Source organism: Carlito syrichta, unplaced genomic scaffold (assembly GCF_000164805.1).
Source record: "Carlito syrichta isolate Samal-C Ts95f unplaced genomic scaffold, Tarsius_syrichta-2.0.1 Scaffold301687, whole genome shotgun sequence".
Taxonomy (NCBI): Eukaryota; Metazoa; Chordata; class Mammalia; order Primates; family Tarsiidae; genus Carlito; species Carlito syrichta.
In genome coordinates this window covers 119,228-137,324 of record NW_007245783.1, presented here as the reverse complement: position 1 = coordinate 137,324, position 18,097 = coordinate 119,228, and the positions used below count along the sequence as shown (strand labels likewise).

At 34.5% G+C, this 18,097-nt stretch overlaps 1 protein-coding gene across 1 annotated transcript in view; it reads left to right on the top strand.

Annotated features, from left to right (window-relative positions):
• The window catches only part of RASSF9 (Ras association domain family member 9), a 36,913-nt gene extending 22,878 nt beyond the window's left edge, over positions 1–14,035 (top strand). The window contains exon 2 of the mRNA XM_008055113.1: positions 12,633–14,035. Coding sequence (XP_008053304.1) covers positions 12,633–13,893 — 1,261 coding nt within the window. The 3' untranslated portion in view covers positions 13,894–14,035. The remainder of the gene's footprint in view (positions 1–12,632) is intronic.
• Positions 14,036–18,097: the final 4,062 nt, after the last annotated feature.

The window sequence follows — 18,097 nt, the reverse complement described above, 5'->3', positions numbered from 1 at the left end:
CGAGTAGCCGGAATTACAGGCATGTGCTACCACACCCGGTTGATTTTTTGATTTATTGTAGAGATGAGGTCTCGCTGCCCAGGCGGGTCTCGAACCTGCGGGCTCAGGTAATCCACTCACCTCAGCCTCCCAAAGGCTGAGCCACCGAGCCCGGCTTATTTTGTAGCTTTCATTCCTAATTATCATCATCTCTAAACTTTGCATTGTTAGTCATTCTATCTTCAAGTATTAATTGCTGGCCTGGTTTTAATTTAGTGAATGCCATATACAGTGAGTTAGTGAAGAATTCAGTAGGCTGGACTTCATTTCCCATAAGATTTAGCAATCATTTGGGTAAGTTGTTCTGAGAAAAGACTATCTAAGAAGAGTTTTCATAACTGTCACAATCATTTGGTCTTTTCTTAAAAAAAAAATTGAGTAAGAGTCGTTAAATCCCAAGTTTCCTGCTGCATCAGATTCTCTGAGCGGGAACTAATGTTTTTATCTCTGCATTATTTATTTTGTATTATGTTTATCAAATTATCAACACACATAGGTGAATAATATACGTAGTCCTAATTCTAGTTTTGTTTCTTGCTATGACTTTAAATTGAATAGTGATATTGGGGTAAAATAAGCTTCTATTGAGAATACAGGCTTACTGAGATTTAATAAAAAACTTGAAGGGAATTAATTGTATTATTTGTTAAGAAATTGTTAGGACATCCAGGCGTGGTGGTTCATGCCTGTAATTCCAGCATTTCTGGAGGTGGAGGCAAGAGGTTTCCCTGAGCACAGGGGTTTGAGACCTGCCTGAGCAACATGGCAAGACCTCAATCTACAATGAATCAAAAAATTAGCCAGGTGTGGGGGTGCATACCTGTGGGTTCCAACTACTTGGAAGACCAGGGTAGAAAGATCACCTTAGCCTAACAGTTGGAGGCTATAGTGGTCATAAGCATCCCTGCACTCCAACCTGGGTGACAGAGTGAGATTCTGAAAAGAAAGCGAGAGAGAGAGAGAGAGAGGGAGGGAGGGAGGGAGGGAGGGAGGAAAGAAGAAAATATTAGGACAATACAATTGTGTTCCTATGGAATGAAAAAAATGTGGCTAAAAAATATTTATTTGCTTTCTATGGCATGAAAAAAAATAATGCTATGACATTATCCTAGCTTAGCCAAAAGATGATAAAATATTAGTAGCCCTTGCTTTATATTCAGCAATCATAGATAATGAGGGATTTTTTTGTATAGTGTATGTCATCAACTCAAGTAAATAATAATGACTTTGAGAAGAGTGTCTTTGAGCAACAAAAACATGTTATATTCAGTGTACCTATACTATTTTTTAAAGACTGTTTCTGACCACACATCTTTTTTTGTCCCACAGCCCAGTCTTCATAGTTAGTGACTAAATATCCAAATACTATTTTCTAATAAAAAGGAAAGATTTACTAGGTTATGAATGTAAGTTTTTCCCTAACCTATAATTAACCCTATTCTGAATGTTTGTATTTCTGTAGCATCTAAATGCAAATATTTTCCTTAGAAGTGGCTTTGGTGTTAACAGAGGGCAGTTCAGTTGGGCAGGTTTATTCATAACAAGCTTAAAGATTGACTACAGGATAAAAAGGAGCAAAACATATAACTTCCATTTTATTTCATTAAGTAGAATGCCAGCTTTCATCATATAGGCTAAACTACTTGAGATAGGTAATGTCTCCCTTGTTTGTTAGTTTTCTTTTGATACATTTTTTTAGTAGATTCCCCAGAAGATGTAATAAAAAAGGGTAAAGGTAAAGCTTTGATGAAAGTATATTTTATTTTAAATTTGGAACAAAATTTATCAACAATGCCACTACTGACATTTCATGCCAGTTATTTGATCTGAGAAGGTGTCTTGTTCATTGAAGAATATTTATGTTCCTGGTGTCTACCCACTAGATGCCAGTAGCAACTCCAGACCTGATGTAAAAATCAAATATGTCCCCTAGGAAGAGGGTGGATCATCCCTGGTAGAGAAACACTGAGATAATCTTCAGTTTAAAGAAAAATAATGGTAAAAAGTGGGACATAGAGTCTAGTTTTTGGGCAGCTGGCTAGAATTCAGTCCCCAATTCCTCACAGATCTGTATCCTTCAGTCTGATGAAGAATTCCACACAATCTATAGGTTCAGGTGTGACCAATAGCTTTGAAACTGAAAAAATTCTAATTTGATTTTCAAGCACCAATTCTTGTTTTGGAGAGACTTAAGCAATACAAGCATTTAACTTAGCATGGCAGCTAGATTGTGTTAATGTCATTCTTGTTGGGCTGGCCTAGAAAATAAAGAATTATTGCATGAATTCTGTAGAAAAGTACACTAGAAATTCCGTATCTTTTTCATGATTTACAGATTCCTTCCTAGTGTTCATATACTGACTTTTAGAAGCAGATCTTATAATTATTCTTAACTAATAATATATTTTAATTATCCTTATTGTTTTGAAGGTGGATTTATTTATTTATTCATTAATTTTGAGTTGGAGTTTCACTCTGTCACCCAGACTGGAGTGCAGTGGTTGCTCCCAGCCACTGCAGCCTCGACCTGCTGGACTCCAGCGATCCTTCTGCCTCAGTCTTCCAAGTAGCTGGAACTACAGGTGCACGCTACCATGCCTGGCTAATTTTTGATTTACTGTAGAGATGAGGGCTTGCCAAGTTGCTCAGGCGGGTCTCAAACCCGCGGGCTCAGCAATCCACTCACCTCAGCCCCCCCCAAAGCGCTGGATTACAGGCTGAGCCACCGAGCCTGGCTTGAAAGTGGATTTAACGTGAACTGTTTATCCTGCCAAGTTTTAATATGCCAAATTTCAGCTAAACTTTAGTGCCTACTATATGCTATGCTGCTCCTTGTTTGACTCTTACGTGCCCCAACTTCAGTGACTTTTTCCTTTGGACATCTGAATAAAGATCACCAACTTTTACTCATTTATCTTTATCTTTCTCTACCTTCTCACTGAATCTCTTTTCTGTAAATATATATTTTCCTGGGTTTTCAATTTGGCAATGCAAGGTCACAGTCAATATTTTATCTTAAAACTTCAAGATTTGAGTTGTTTGTTTATTCCCTGATGCTTTGGGCATGATGTTTATTCAGTGGAAGTATGTTGAAGAAATATTTGATTGGGCAAATGCTGCATCTTAAATTATAAACCAAAACATTTTATGTCTGTAAAATTGTTTTGTGGTATTAGAATTAATTATCAATAGAGAATTACTTAAATTTTTTATTGACAATAAAGTCGATGTAAAAAGTCTCATATTCAATTTTTCATTTATTTTAGAGATAATATGAAAAAATACCTGTAAATAAGGTTGATCTATGTTGTTGAAAAATTTCATTTAACATATAAATTCTCTTAAATTTATGATGAAACCAAAACCTCAATAATGAAATAGTTGTTGAAGAATAATCAGATATATACATATATTTTCCGTGAAACGTGTCCCATTAGTACAAACTTAATTAAAGTCAGAGACTTATATCCTTTGGCCACTTTTTAACTTTTCCCCCTTTCCTTTCATTTGAGTTCCTTGTAAATCCTGGATGTTAGGCTTTAGTCAAATGCATAATTGGCAGTCACTGGGCACTGTCAGGGGAGGTAGGGAAGGAGAAGCGTGGGAGGAACATAACAACACGATGGGTACCTGGTTCACTCCCCAGGGAGTGAGGGCCAGCTAGAAGCCCATACTTCACTTACATGCAGCCTACTTATGTAGGAAATCCTCACTTGTACTTCAAAACTCTATAGTTATTAAATATATATATTTTTTAAATAGCAGTTACAAATCTGGGGAAGGTACAAAATGTTTCAAGCTGATTTTTGATTCAAAGTATTTACTAATGAATTTTTATTTTTTTTATTTTTTGAGTCAGAGTCTCACTCTGTCGCCCAGACTGGAGTGCAGTAGCCACTCCCGGCCACCGCAGCCTCAACCTGCTGGGCTCCGGCGATTCTTCCGCCTCAGCCTTCCCAGTAGCCGGAATTACAGGCCTGTGCTACCACGCCCAGCTGATTTTTTAATTTATTGTAGAGATGAGGTCTCGCTGCCCAGGTGGGTCTCGAACCCGCGGGCTCAGGCAATCCACTCACCTCAGCCTCCCAAAGGCGCGGGATTACAGGCTGAGCCACCGAGCCCGGCTACTAATGAATTTTTAAATGCCTCTTATTAGATAAGGAGTTATTTTATTTCGGTAGTTGAAACAGGTGAAAAATATTGTGGGATAGATTAGAAAATATTTGTAAAATAATATTGATTACTGTAATAATTTCAATAAGGTTGCTAAATACAAATACTAAAAACAATGTACTCTTCCTTCTCTGTATTATATGACAATAGCTGTAATTTTATTATTGTTAGTAACCTATATTTACACAGTACATTTCTCACAATTTTCAAGGCTCTTTTACTCTAATTTGATATTTGCAGAAATGTGAGAAATGTTTCAGATATGTACAATGCAGTATTGCAGCTAAGGGTACAGAGGATAGGAAAGAAATAAGTTATCAGAATTCAAGATATCTGTTAATGATAATTAAGATACAATCATAAATTTAAAATGCCATGTCAAATGTTTTCTTCTATCCATTTTTGTATATATTTGAAAGTGACTCTCATCAATGTTTCAAGGAGAAAATTTTAAGGAAATAAATAAAAATGTATATTGTAGCATAGTGAATATTTTATTTTATTTTATTTTATTTTGTTTTTGAGTTGGAGTCTCACTCTGTTGCCCAGACTGGAGTGCAGTGGCCGCTCCTAGCCACCGCAGCCTTGACCTGCTGGGCTCCGGCGATCCTTCTGCCTCAGCCTTCCAAGTAGCTGGAACTACAGGCGCGCACTACCACACCCGGATAATTTTTGGGTTTATTGTAGAGATGAGGGCTCACCAAGTTGCCCAGGCGGGTCTCGAACCCGCGGGCTCAGGCAATCCACTCACCTCAGCCTCCCAAGACACGGGATCACAGGCTGAGCCACCGAGCCCGGCTAGCATAATGAATATTTTAAAAGTTTCTCCTGTATATATTAATAATTTTCAAATATTTTAAAATAAACAAAAGTGTACTAAGAAACAAAGCAAAATATTTCTGAGACCCTCAGAATTCAATAAATTATTAAAAACATATGTAACAAAGAAGTACATTTATGAGAAATTGAGAATTGTAAATGTACACTACATAATTATAGCTGTAGTGTATTATGTGCTTAGAATGTGTCATAAAATCTGTTGAATAATGTTTCAAATTACTTTTAATTCAGTTTCAAATAACTGAAACATAATGAAATATAATTGTGTGAATAATTATGCATTTATTGATGGGAGTCATAGTTTAAATATGACTAAAAGAGCTTTTCTTTTTTGTTAGAAACTGTTCTTGAAATAGGCACACAAGTTCAAATCAAGTCCAAACACAACTATAATCTTATTCAATTTACAAACATACATTTTATTGTAAAATTTCTTAAGTTTTATTGACTGCAATGTGTTTTAATCAGAACCAAAATGTGAGATAGTCTACTTAACATTATGTAAGACAATGTTTTAAGTGTTTATTTATTTGTTTTTACCTGCTTAAAGTGAGCATCTACTGAATTATTTTGTTGTAAGTGATGATATAGATGACTGATTCAAATCTTTCTTACCAGGTAATTTATTCAGAAAACTTCATGCATAAGAAGATATTTGGTATGCTAAGTACTATACTTTGAAGCCATGAACTATCTAAATTCTGTCATGTGAAATTTCATATCTACTTGCAAATTGTAGAAATGAATAGTTATCGAATTAACCTAAAATTCCAGACTGAAACTGGTGTGAATTAAATGAAATGTGGTAGTTCCTTTATATACATGTATAATTTTTGAATAAATGAATATACTCTATAATATAACATGGAAGCAATAAATTTTGAATCCTATAATTCAGGCAATTACTATTTATAGCCGGTTAATTATAACTAAGTTATACTTGTGAACAAGTACAATATTTCTATACAACCTCCCTTGGGGACATCCAACTGGTGATTATCCCCTCCCAGAGTTATCTAGTAAGGACCATTCTGGAACCACCATCTATATCAACCTTACTCTCTACTTTCAATCTCTGTGTCCCTATTCTCTTAATAGTAAAGACTCAAATACATAGGAAATTTTTTTTTTTTTTGATGTTCAAACAAAAGTTGAAGGAAGACAAATGTATCCCTAAAAGCATTCAAGCCAGGAGTTTGATTGCTTATAGCAGGGAAAGCATTAATTTTATTAAGAAAAATGCATTGAGTTCAAAGTAGTTAATTTAAAAATAACTGAAATGTAATCAGTTCATAAAAATTTGAAAATGTTTGTAAGTGGGTAGTCATATTAGCCATTGCAGTTTATTTTCAGGGATTAATTGTCGGTTAACATCTACAGTCAGAGCTGGAAGGAACACTCCTATTTCCTAACTTTGTGACTGTAGGCAAGTTACTTACACTCTCCTTGCCTCAGTTTCTCATCTATGAAACAGGGACAATATTAATGACTACCACATACATGATGCTACAAGCCAAGAAGTGTCTAAAATATAAATAACTTCATTGAATTGTAAATAGTAAATGTCAAAAAACAGTTCCAATATACAGGGAAAAATAATTTGAGATAATAAAAATCAGTTAATGAGTAAGACCAGAATATGGCGAATTGAGAAGAAAAAGGAAAAAACAAGAAGAATATTAATCGAATAGAGAGTGAGGTTGATTATAAATGGAACTAAAATACTGAGATAAGAACAGAAAATAGAAATTAATTCTTGGGATGTAAATTGAAAACAATAAAATTGTGAGTTTTCAGTTTTATGTGATTAGAACAGTTTATCTGAACAACTTAAGATCTAGTAAATGTTTATCTGTTTACCTCCAGCAAATAAACACACAAGCAAAACAAACAACACTTTTAGGAATGCAATGCATATATATATTTCTCTTTTGAAATGGCAGTTTCCAGCCGGGCTCGGTGGCTCAGCCTGTAATCCCGAGCCTTTGGGAGGCTAAGGTGAGTGGATTGCCTGAGCCTGCGGGTTTGAGACCCTCCTGGGCAGCGAGACCTCATCTCTACAATAAATCAAAAAATCAGCCGGGCGTGGTAGCGCATGCCTGTAATTCCGGCTACTTGGAAGGCTGAGGCGGAAGCATCGCTGGAGCCCAGCAGGTCGAGGCTGCGGTGGCCGGGAGTGGCCACTGCACTCCAATCTGGGCAACAGAGTGAGACTCCAACTCAAAAAAAATAAATAAATAAAAAGAAATGGCAGTTTCCTGTTGCATTAGAATTTGTGGTCATGTGTCTCAGCTACTGGATTTGAATCCATTAGGGATGACTATTACATTATGTTATGTAACAAACCCAGTTATGTAGTCTACGTTTGTGTTTTTAACCTTTTGTTGTGTTTGTGTTTGCGTATGTCAATATTTCTACTAAATGCTAAATTTCCAATGGTTGGAAAAGGAACATGTTATGTATTCCCCATTCTAATGTTACAATTTTTACTTATACCCAAGAACTAGGTTTGCATGGGTCCGTGACCAAATGAAAATCAATGATTTCTATAAAGTAATGATTATTTAAGATGATAAAATTGGTTTAATCTTTATGAATATTTATCCTGTATCCTTTTGCAGTGTGTGTGTGTGTGTGTGTGTGTGTGTGTGTGTGTGTTTACTTTATGAAGTTATGCTGAGGGTAATTAGTCTCCATCAATCTAGCATTTGGGCCACTAATATAGTAAGGAACTTAGCACTAGAACTGACACTAAACAGAGCGTTCCTTTCTAAACCCTATCACTATTTACCAAAGTAAACTAGAAACACTGTCTTATAAATTGTACATGTCTTTGTATCATACAAATTTCCTATGTCACGGCCAGTCACACAGGATGTACTTAACAAATATTTGCTGAATGAGTGAATAGAAACTCAGTTGCAACCATATTATACAATAAGTATAGTTTTCAAAATTCCAAGTCTGCTATAAAGTAGGCACTAGACATGGTAAACCACACACTAGTGGTAGAAGATTTATTGTCTAAGTTCAGTAAAGAATGGTTATTACTTCAAAGGTATTCAGTTAATTGGCAGAAGTTTTGAAAATTACCTGGTTTGAGTGATTGTTGTAAAAAGTCCCCAAAATGTTTGAAAATAGCTGACCGAGAAAATACAAGAACATTTAGGAGAGACAGAACAAAAAAAAAGGAAAGAAAGAAAAAGAGATTTGGAGCCAGTTTGGTGAGGTTATTAATGACGGCATTATCTTTCCATATGTAACATGGACTTGATGTGTATAATGTGTTGCTACATTGTTCACATGAGCTGAAAGCTAGCAGATTTCTAGGAGGGGCCACAATTTACAAGAACTTGATCCCTTCATTGAAGGAAGGATTCCAGTTGGAGTAGAGGTCATGGGAGTGTGGGGGAAATGTCACGTACATCAGGATTATTATTCTACTATCCAGAAAGATTTTCTGTTTCCTTTTCCCGAGTCTCTTTCACGGCTCTAGTGTAGGGCTGAATAATTTATAGTTCATGTGTCATCTTTAAATACAGACCCAGAACGATTGGTTCCCAAACAGAAAAGAGACCAGAACACAGGGACCACTTGAAGACTACAGGAAGGGCTTTTAAATAGATGAGTTTTTTCAACTAAAGGAGATAGATACCTGGCCAGCCAGAAATCCTTTGCTATTACTACATTAACTCAGAAACATAAAAAAAATTTTAAAAAGCACAGAAGATAATAATTCTTGCACACTTTTCTCCATGACTGCCCACAGAAAAAAGTCCATCATGATCAATCTTGTGTTCTCATGGGGTGCTACAGTTCGCTTGCTATCAAAGGCTAATTTGTCATAAAGTTTGTTTTTGAAAGCAGTTTATTTTGCCTTGAATGTAATACACATATCCAAGTTACCAAACTTATAAAATTGTTTTTGTAGTGTAGTAGTTAGAACTGCCAACTTGGAAGCCAGTTTTCTTGCTTGAACTTGAATCCCACCACTTATAGTGTGACCTCAGGCAAATTACTAACACCTCTGCCTCAGTTTCTTTACATATAAAATGGCAACAATATGATAATCTACCTTACAGAATTATGACAATTGAATTATTTAATACGTGCAAGAGATTTGAACAGTGCCTGGAACATTTTAGATGTTTTGTAGTTGACCGTTACTATCGTTAAAGCTGTTTATTTCTCATAGGAATTTTTAGAGTTTAACCGTAAATACTGATTAATAATCTTAAATAAAGATGTCTTTACTTTGATTTGCATTTCTCTGATGATTAGTGAGGCTGAGCACCTCTTCATGTGTCTATTGGCTGCCCGTATATGTACCCCACATCTTTTTAAAAAATAAAATAAAAGATGCCTTTACTTTGAACATAATAGCTATTAGCATTATCATATAAGGTTGGTAATTATGACAGCTATTTAATTTTGTTATTATTTTTGTTGTTATTGATATAAAGTTTTTATATAAAATTTTGTTATTTATATAAAGTTTATATTGAAATTGGTTATAATTTAACAGGCATAGAATATGGATTACCTCTTTTCAAAGAATCCTAGTTAAAGTAAATAAACTTTAACCACATGGTGTAAAATAAATGTGTATATTAATTTTAAGTATTGCATGTACATTATTAAAACATATCAAGGTAGGAATTTATTTAGATGTGACTTGTGCTGTATAGCCACAACACAGACAATAGTTACTATTTTGAAAAACTTACTTCTTTTTAGAGTGTATTTTTTGTATTATTTCTCTACTAATCGGAATATGAAAATGATTTTATTATCTGAAATTCTAACCTATTTTTATCCTATTTAGAATTATTGAATGATAAATTATAAACATTGTCAAGATACACTTTTACTTTAAATATATTATTCAATATTAAGTCATTAGATGCAAAATATTTTATAAGAGAATCATCACAACTCAGTATAGCTTTTTTAGTTATCACTTATAAAATTTTATTTCCTACAAGTCAAATACCTAAGTTTTACTGGAAACTCTTGGTTAGCAACTGGACCTAATTGTCAGTGCTACCTGGCTCCATTGATTTATTATTTCACCTTTAATAATCACTTTTTGACCTTAAGGGAATCAATAACCAAGTGTAATAATTAGCTTATTTTAAAAATAAAGATAGTAACATAGGATTAGTCACTATTGCTACTGAAATATAAACACTATAAATTATAAAATTGATTTTAGAAGCCAGAGGAAATTTCTTTGGTATGCGTTTCATTTAATCATATGCTTTGAGGGTATTACATGAATAAAGTGATACATAATTTTGACTTAATTTTCACAACAAGCCAGTTACTTCTCAAAAATCTTATGTCACCATAAATTATATTATAGTATAATTCATGTCATGTCATATATTTCTTAGCATTCTTTTGAAGAGGTACTACAAAAGATAGAGTCAATTTGATGTATAGCCATGATGGAAAATATATTCTTAAAAATTCTCCAATGAGCATGGCCAAGAAATCATGGAATTTCCTTGTTTCTTTTACCACCTGTTTTTTTCCTCTAGGAAACTTTTTTTTTCCTTCTTGTACCTGTATACCACAGAGAAAAGTATATTAAGCTCATATACATATGTATATACATATATCCAGTATATACCTATATCCCGATTCTGGCCACTTTCCCTAGTCCAATAAACTATCATCTCTCTCCTAGACTGCAGCAATAGGCTTTCTGCCTCTATTTTTTTTTCTTTTTACAATCCATTTTACAAACAAAAGCCAGATATATGTAAAGTATAAATGATATTATATCCTTTGGGGGGAAAAAAAGGCTTTAGGAGTACAAATGATTTCTGGTTACATGGATGTGCTATATAGTGGTGAAGAAGCCCGGGCTTAAAGTGAACTAGTCACCCGTCACTAATGCATGTTGTTTCCAAAATGGACTGCTCACCCCTGTCCCCTCTTCCTTCTTCAAGTTGTGTATATATATACATGGAATATTATCCTCTTCTGCTTAGAGCGTTTCAGTGACTTCCCACTAAAATTGAACAAAAGACAAATGCCTTAACACGGCCTGCAGGGTTTTGCCTTTCCCCTCAAACTTCCATTTCTTATTATTTGATCTCTCCCTCATACCAGCAGCAACTCCAGACTCCGCTATCCTCAGTCTCCAACTAGATTCATGTTATTTCTTTCCCTAGGGCCTCATACTTCTTTTCACACTTCCTGGAATCCTTCCCTTAGGTTTCTGATTGCCTCTTTTTTTTTTTGAATAGGGAGTGCAGGGCAGTGGGGAGTGGAGAGGAGGGTGGTAGGGGTGGGCTGATGATGAGAGAGAGAGAGACAGAGACAGAGAAATACAGAGACAAAGAGAGATAAGGACAGAGAAAGAGAGGACAGAGGGACAGAGACAGAGAGACAGGGTCAGAAAGAAACAGAGAGAGACAGACACAGACAGAAAGAGACAGGGACAAAGAAAGAGAGACAGAGAGACACACATAGAAAGAGAGACAAGAAACAGGAACAGAAAGAGAGAGAGGGAGATAATCAAAGAGACAGAGAGACAGAGAAAGAGGCAGAGAGACAGATAGAGACACAGAGAGACAGAGATAGGGAGAGCTGATTGCCTCTTTTTGATCATTTATGTCCCTATTCAAATGTCATCTCCTTAAGGTAGCCTCTCCTAAGCACTCTAAATAAAATAGGCCTCCTCTCTTCCAATTCTTTTTCTATCCCTTCACCCAGTTGAATTTTCTTCATAGTGCATTCATGCCTGTGTTCTTGTCTTCTTTGTTTCTCACTGTATCCTTGGCATCTCCCGATACTGGCACATAGTTGATGTAAAATAAACAGTTGTTGAATGAAAAAAAAATGACTTTTCCATATTGAATTATTTTTTACTATATGATTCCAATATTATACCACCATTCCTACCTATGCTTCCACGGTCTGTCTCTAGTGTTATGGCTCCAACAGAAATAGACTCATTCTACCTCCTCCTATACATCTTCTCTTTGATTACATCAACTCTAGCAGTTATAACTGTGGTTATGTGGTAGTTCACTTCTACAGAAAAATTAGGCCGGACACAGTGTAATCCCAGCACTTTAGGAGGCTGAGGTGAGAGGAGTGCCTGAGCCCGGGAGTTGGAGAACAGCATGGGCAACTTGGTGAGACCTCGTCTCTACAATAAATCAAGAAAAACTAGCTGGGCGTGGCGGTGTGCACCTATGGTTTCAGCTCCTTGGAAGACTGAGCAGCTGGAGGCTGCGGTGGCTATGTGTGTGTCACTGCACTTCAGTCTGGGCGACAGAGTGAGATTCTGACTCTAAATAAATTAATAAACAAATGAATAAATATTTTAAAAACCTCAGTTGTCTGATGACAATTTGAAATCCAGAACACACTGGGAAATTAAAAGGAAACCAAGATACTTTCTGTGTTTTTTTTCTTGCATTATGTCTTCTGATTCTTAAGTAATCTCACCCTCAAGATGTTTCTCTTATTAAGGGTAACATCTAGAAAGAGCATTAATGCTAAACCATCCTTCTGAGTTTACGGTGATGGCAGAAATATAATGTGCTTTGTTTTTGTTTCAGATCGCCAACCAAAGACATGGATTCAGAAGAGAAGGAAATTGTGGTTTGGGTTTGCCAAGAAGAGAAGATTGTCTGTGGGTTAACTAAGCGCACCACCTCTGCTGATGTCATCCAAGCTTTGCTTGAGGAACATGAGGCTACGTTTGGAGAGAAGCGATTTCTTCTGGGGAAGCCCAATGATTACTGCATCATAGAAAAGTGGAGAGGCTCAGAACGGGTCCTTCCTCCTCTAACTAGAATCCTGAAGCTTTGGAAAGCATGGGGGGATGAGCAGCCCAATATGCAATTTGTTTTGGTTAAAGCAGATGCTTTTCTTCCCGTTCCTTTGTGGCGAACGGCTGAAGCCAAATTAGTGCAGAACACAGAAAAACTGTGGGAGCTCAGCCCAGCAAATTACATGAAGACCTTACCACCGGATAAACAAAAAAGAATCGTCAGAAAAACTTTCCGGAAACTGGCGAAAATTAAGCAGGACACAGTTTCCCATGAGCGAGATAACATGGAGACATTAGTTCATCTGATCATTTCCCAGGATCATACTATTCATCAGCAAGTCAAGAGGATGAAAGAGCTGGATCTGGAGATTGAAAAGTGTGAAGCTAAGTTCCACCTTGATCGGGTAGAAAATGACGGAGAAAATTATGTTCAGGATGCGTATTTGATGTCCAATCTCAATGAAGCTGAGCCAAAATTAGACTTGGACTATGCAGAAGAACAGACTCTTGAGGAATTGAACGAAAGTGATGGAATTGTACAGCTGGAAGAACGACTAAAATATTACCGAATGCTCATTGATAAACTGTCTGCTGAAATAGAAAAAGAGGTAAAAAGTGTTTGCATTGAAATAAATGAAGATGATGAAGGGGCAGCTGCAAGCGAACTGGAAAACTCTAATTTAGAAAGTGTTAAGTGTGACTTGGAGAAAAGCATGCAAGCTGGTTTGAAAATCCACTCTCACTTGAGTGGCATCCAGAAAGAGATTAAATACAGTGACTCATTGCTTCAGATGAAAGCAAAAGAATATGAACTCCTGGCCAAGGAGTTCAGTTCGCTTCACATTAGCAACAAAGATGGATGCCAGTCAAAGGAAAACAGAGGAAAGGAATCTGAGGTTCCCAGCAGCAGTGGGGAGGTCCCTCCCTTTACTCAGAGAGTATTTAATATATATACAAATGACACAGATTCAGACACTGGTATCAGCTCTAACCACAGTCAGGACTCTGAGACAACTGTAGGAGATGTGGTTCTACTGTCAACATAATTTGAATGGCTTCTTTCTGAACTGCTTTAATGTTGTTCATGTTTGTTTAATTTAATAGGAAACCGTATTTCTGGAAAAAATCTAAATCATGTTACAGTAGGAGTTTTCAGTAGTTAATAAAAACTAGAGAAATTTGCTGTTTGTTTTTGATGTAAAATTTCCAATGGGACTTTAATTATTCTAAGCAATGAGCGACTTATTAGGAATGCAGCACAAATAGCTTATATGTGTAGAACACAGAAATAATTTTATTGGAGCTATATGATTATCTGCCACTGCTTCTATGTAAAATGATTTATATGAACTTAAAAAAATTCTAAATATTAGACAGTCAAAATATTCACACATGAAGAAGTAAAATTGAAATGTGCTGTAATATCTTTTTTGTACACTGTATCATTGGAATTTTTAAACCTGTAAAGTACTTGAGAATTACAATATTGTAACTGCATTCATTCAAATCTTGGTTCGTTTAAGTGAACCTTTGTATACCCTATCATGTCTGCAACTTCCTGAACCCTTCTACCTGTTTAGGCCTATGTGACAGGATGCTGTTAGGACATGTATAGGTACTGACAAGAAATCAGATAGGGGTATAAATGAGGCACAGTCAATTGCTGCATATAACAGCAATTTTTTAACAGAAGTGTATGATTATTAAGAGCTATGCATGGGTTTTTGTGGTGTGACAATGCAGATCTTTAGATCAAACCAGTGTTCTGTCTAGTTTCATTCTTTGAGTGAGATGTAGTTAAGAGTTACACACACACACACAGTCATAATTTTATTTGTTTATGCTCTGTCTATAAAAGTTGCCATGATGAAATTTGAGGTTCTTTGTGTAAATAGAGTTCTATATTCCATAATTATTAACATTGTGTCTCTCAACTCACAGTGGGAAACTCACATGGGTAAAAAACTTTTTTTGTGCTATGCCATAATTCAGATTGTTTTCTTAGTACATCATCTAAGGTACTTAAAAAGGTTTAGTACTTAACAAAAGTACTAGCATCATCCCCAAAATTCTAGTAAAAATCCCTGGAATTAAATGATTATTATGTCCTATCATGACTGACAGTTGTCTTAGACGCAGATTGTGCTTGGTTTCCTTGCTTTTTAATTAGGAACTGGCTTTCTTCCTCTCTCTGTTTTTCTTCTTGTTTGCCTGCCTGTCTTTCTTCCTCTTTTATTACCTTCACCCTTCCCTTTCTTTCGCCTTTCTTCCTTCCAATGAACATAGGATGCAATCAAATTGAAAACAATCAATTTCATCATTTTATTGTACTGTTAACTGAATATTACTGCAGTTTATTTTTTCTTTAACTGACACCTTTCCTGCATGTCAGTACACATGTCAGTAGAAATATTATTTTAGTTAGTTTAACTATGTGGATATTGGTTAAGGTTCTTAATATTCCTTTTTATTCCCTTCAATTCTTATGCATGCTGTAGTGAAGGTTTTAACTCAGATTTCTTATTTTTTTCTTTCAAAATTTGAAAGATATTTAATTTTTTAAAAGTAACTTTATTGCTAACTCAGTTTTGTTAATCTAGTCTTTTCTAAATTTTCTTAATGTATTCATTCCTTCCTTCCTTCCCCAGTCTTTGTAACCCATCTTTGGGAAAATATTTAGAATTTACTCATTGTTTTGCTTTCAGGAAACATCTGTTTTCATTTCTTGCACCAAGGTATTTGCACGTTCTGTTTGAAGTTGTCTGGTATGAAAAGTAGAAATTTCCATTCCATAGAAAGTACAATGATAAAGAGTAAGAATGCTGACATGGGTCATTCTTAAAAAAAAAAAAAAAAAAAAAGAGAAAGGGAAGTTCACCTGCTGAAGAGAACATAAAATCATTCAACAATACAATAAGCTACTGACATGTTCATTGTTCACTAATAGGGATTAAATTCAGAAGATCAGTATAAATGATAAATCAATTGTAATGTTGTTTTTCCCAGAGTGAAAGTAATCTCCTTGGATAACTCTTATCTTCAGTAAGAAAATAATGAAAAGACATTGCTTTTCTGTTTGACTAATTATCTGAATTCAAAAGAGGCTTTGATAAGAAATAGGATTGGAGAGATCATTTCATTTTAGAAACTTTGAGTTAACTTCTGCTTTTATACAGATAAGCTTAATGACGCATTCTAAAGGCCAGTTCTTTGCTATTTTGCAGTAAAGTTTACAACACTTAGAAAATAGGATCATTGCTTTTTAAATTCATTTTAGAATTTCTACTTGCTCTTTAGTTATACATTTTTTGTGCTAATGATTATAATCTTTAAAATATAATTATTCATCAGTTACTATGGTGACTCTTTAATTTAGTTATATATTAACATATTAACACACATAGAAATACTAAAACACAATGCCTCGTGTCTGAATATTGAGTTATTTGTTATTAAAGTAAGTGAGAATTAGAGTTATAAATGAGGAACTTGATGGAAAGTTTACTGTTTAATGTTTTATTCTATTTTATTTAAATGATTATAAATTCTCAAATAATCTGACACTTCAAAATTAATTCACAAATAAATAAATAATAAATTCACAATTAATCCGACACTATGAAATTGCTATATGCAACTAGAAGAAGCAAACCAACGCTGATTATTTTTCCTTTCTATAGAAAGACCTTGATTCATCATTTTTCATCCTTCCACTTTAAATTCTTCTTTTTCTCTGTCATATACTGAAATCCTCTTCTTTTCCAAGGGCTTTTTTTTTCTTTAATGTTCTAGCTCGTCTATGAAACAATTTTGTTCCATTCAATCAATTGTAATTGCTGATCTCTGAATTCACAAATATTTTACATGTACTTCTTATACAGGAACATCTATATTCTGGCTTACATTATAATTATTTATGTGCTTATCTAATTTTCTTCTCTCAATGAATTTTTATTATCAACCTTGGACTTCATTACCTATCTTGGTTAACTTATTCTTTCCTATCAATTTCTTTGACTACCTATCCAATTTTTTATATTGGATTGTTAAATCTTAGAAGTTTGTAGCTTTTTGTGTGTGTATTTTTATACATGGTTTGTACATTTTGTATATGAATATGCATTTTAGCAGACTTAAAACTTTAACAGTAATTGTAATTACAAATTTTGGGGAAAAGGCACTAAATCTTTCCTGCTACTATTAATTTTTTTAATGTGGCATCAGTTTTTAATTGTATTCTTAACTCACAGGGTTACTGACTTAAAGCAACACAAATATTGTCTTTTTTAGCCATTTTAATGCTTAAATATTGGAAATTGTTTCTGCATTGTGTACTTGTAAGAAAAAAATGCTTTAAAGTTTGGTTTTTAGTAGACATGCAAAATAACTTTTAAATAATCTCAATAAAATATGTTTTATTTTTCTTTTAAGTAAAATAAGTGCCCATTAGTGTGTAGAAGCTGTTCTAATCCATTAAAATTATATTTTTATATTTATTTAAACTTCTGTATGTGACAAAATGTATTTCTGTAGCCGAATTTTATAATTTTTCAAAGTAGGATCATTGTTGTTTTATTTAAAACATATTTTTCTAGTGACAAAGAAATACCTTTTAATCTTGATGTCGATTTTTAAATATTAAGCTATTTCCTTTCATACTGCCTGATTGGCTTAATAAGTCTGATATAACAAATATAAAGTATATATTATTTCTTCAAGTTATAACTGATCCAGAATAATAAAATGAATTATTGTATCTTTCATGTGGTTTTTTTCTCTGAGTTTTTTATTTGGCTAAATTAAAAATAATTTTTATGTCAGTTTGAATTATATAATTGCTAAGCTAACTCATACAATTTATTTTAAATCAGTTATTATTTCATGACAATGTAAATATATACCAAAAATATCTAACAAAACTTTTTTCTTTTTCTTTTTTTTGAGTTGGAGTCTCACTCCATCGCCCAATCTGGAGTGCATTGGCATGCTCATGGCCACTCCAGCATTGACTTGCTGGGACCAGGCTATCCTTCCACCTCAGCCTTCCAAGTAGTCAGAACTACAGGCATGCGCTAGTATACCCAGCTAATTTTTTTGATTTTTGTTGTAAAAATGAGGTCTTGCCAAGTTGCCCAGGCTAACAAAACTTTTTATTACGTTTCATACTGTTCCAATTTGTTGTAGAAGAACTTCCCAAGTTTTTTACTGGACAATTGATTTTATGGTATAGTATCTTGCTTTCTAGAATAA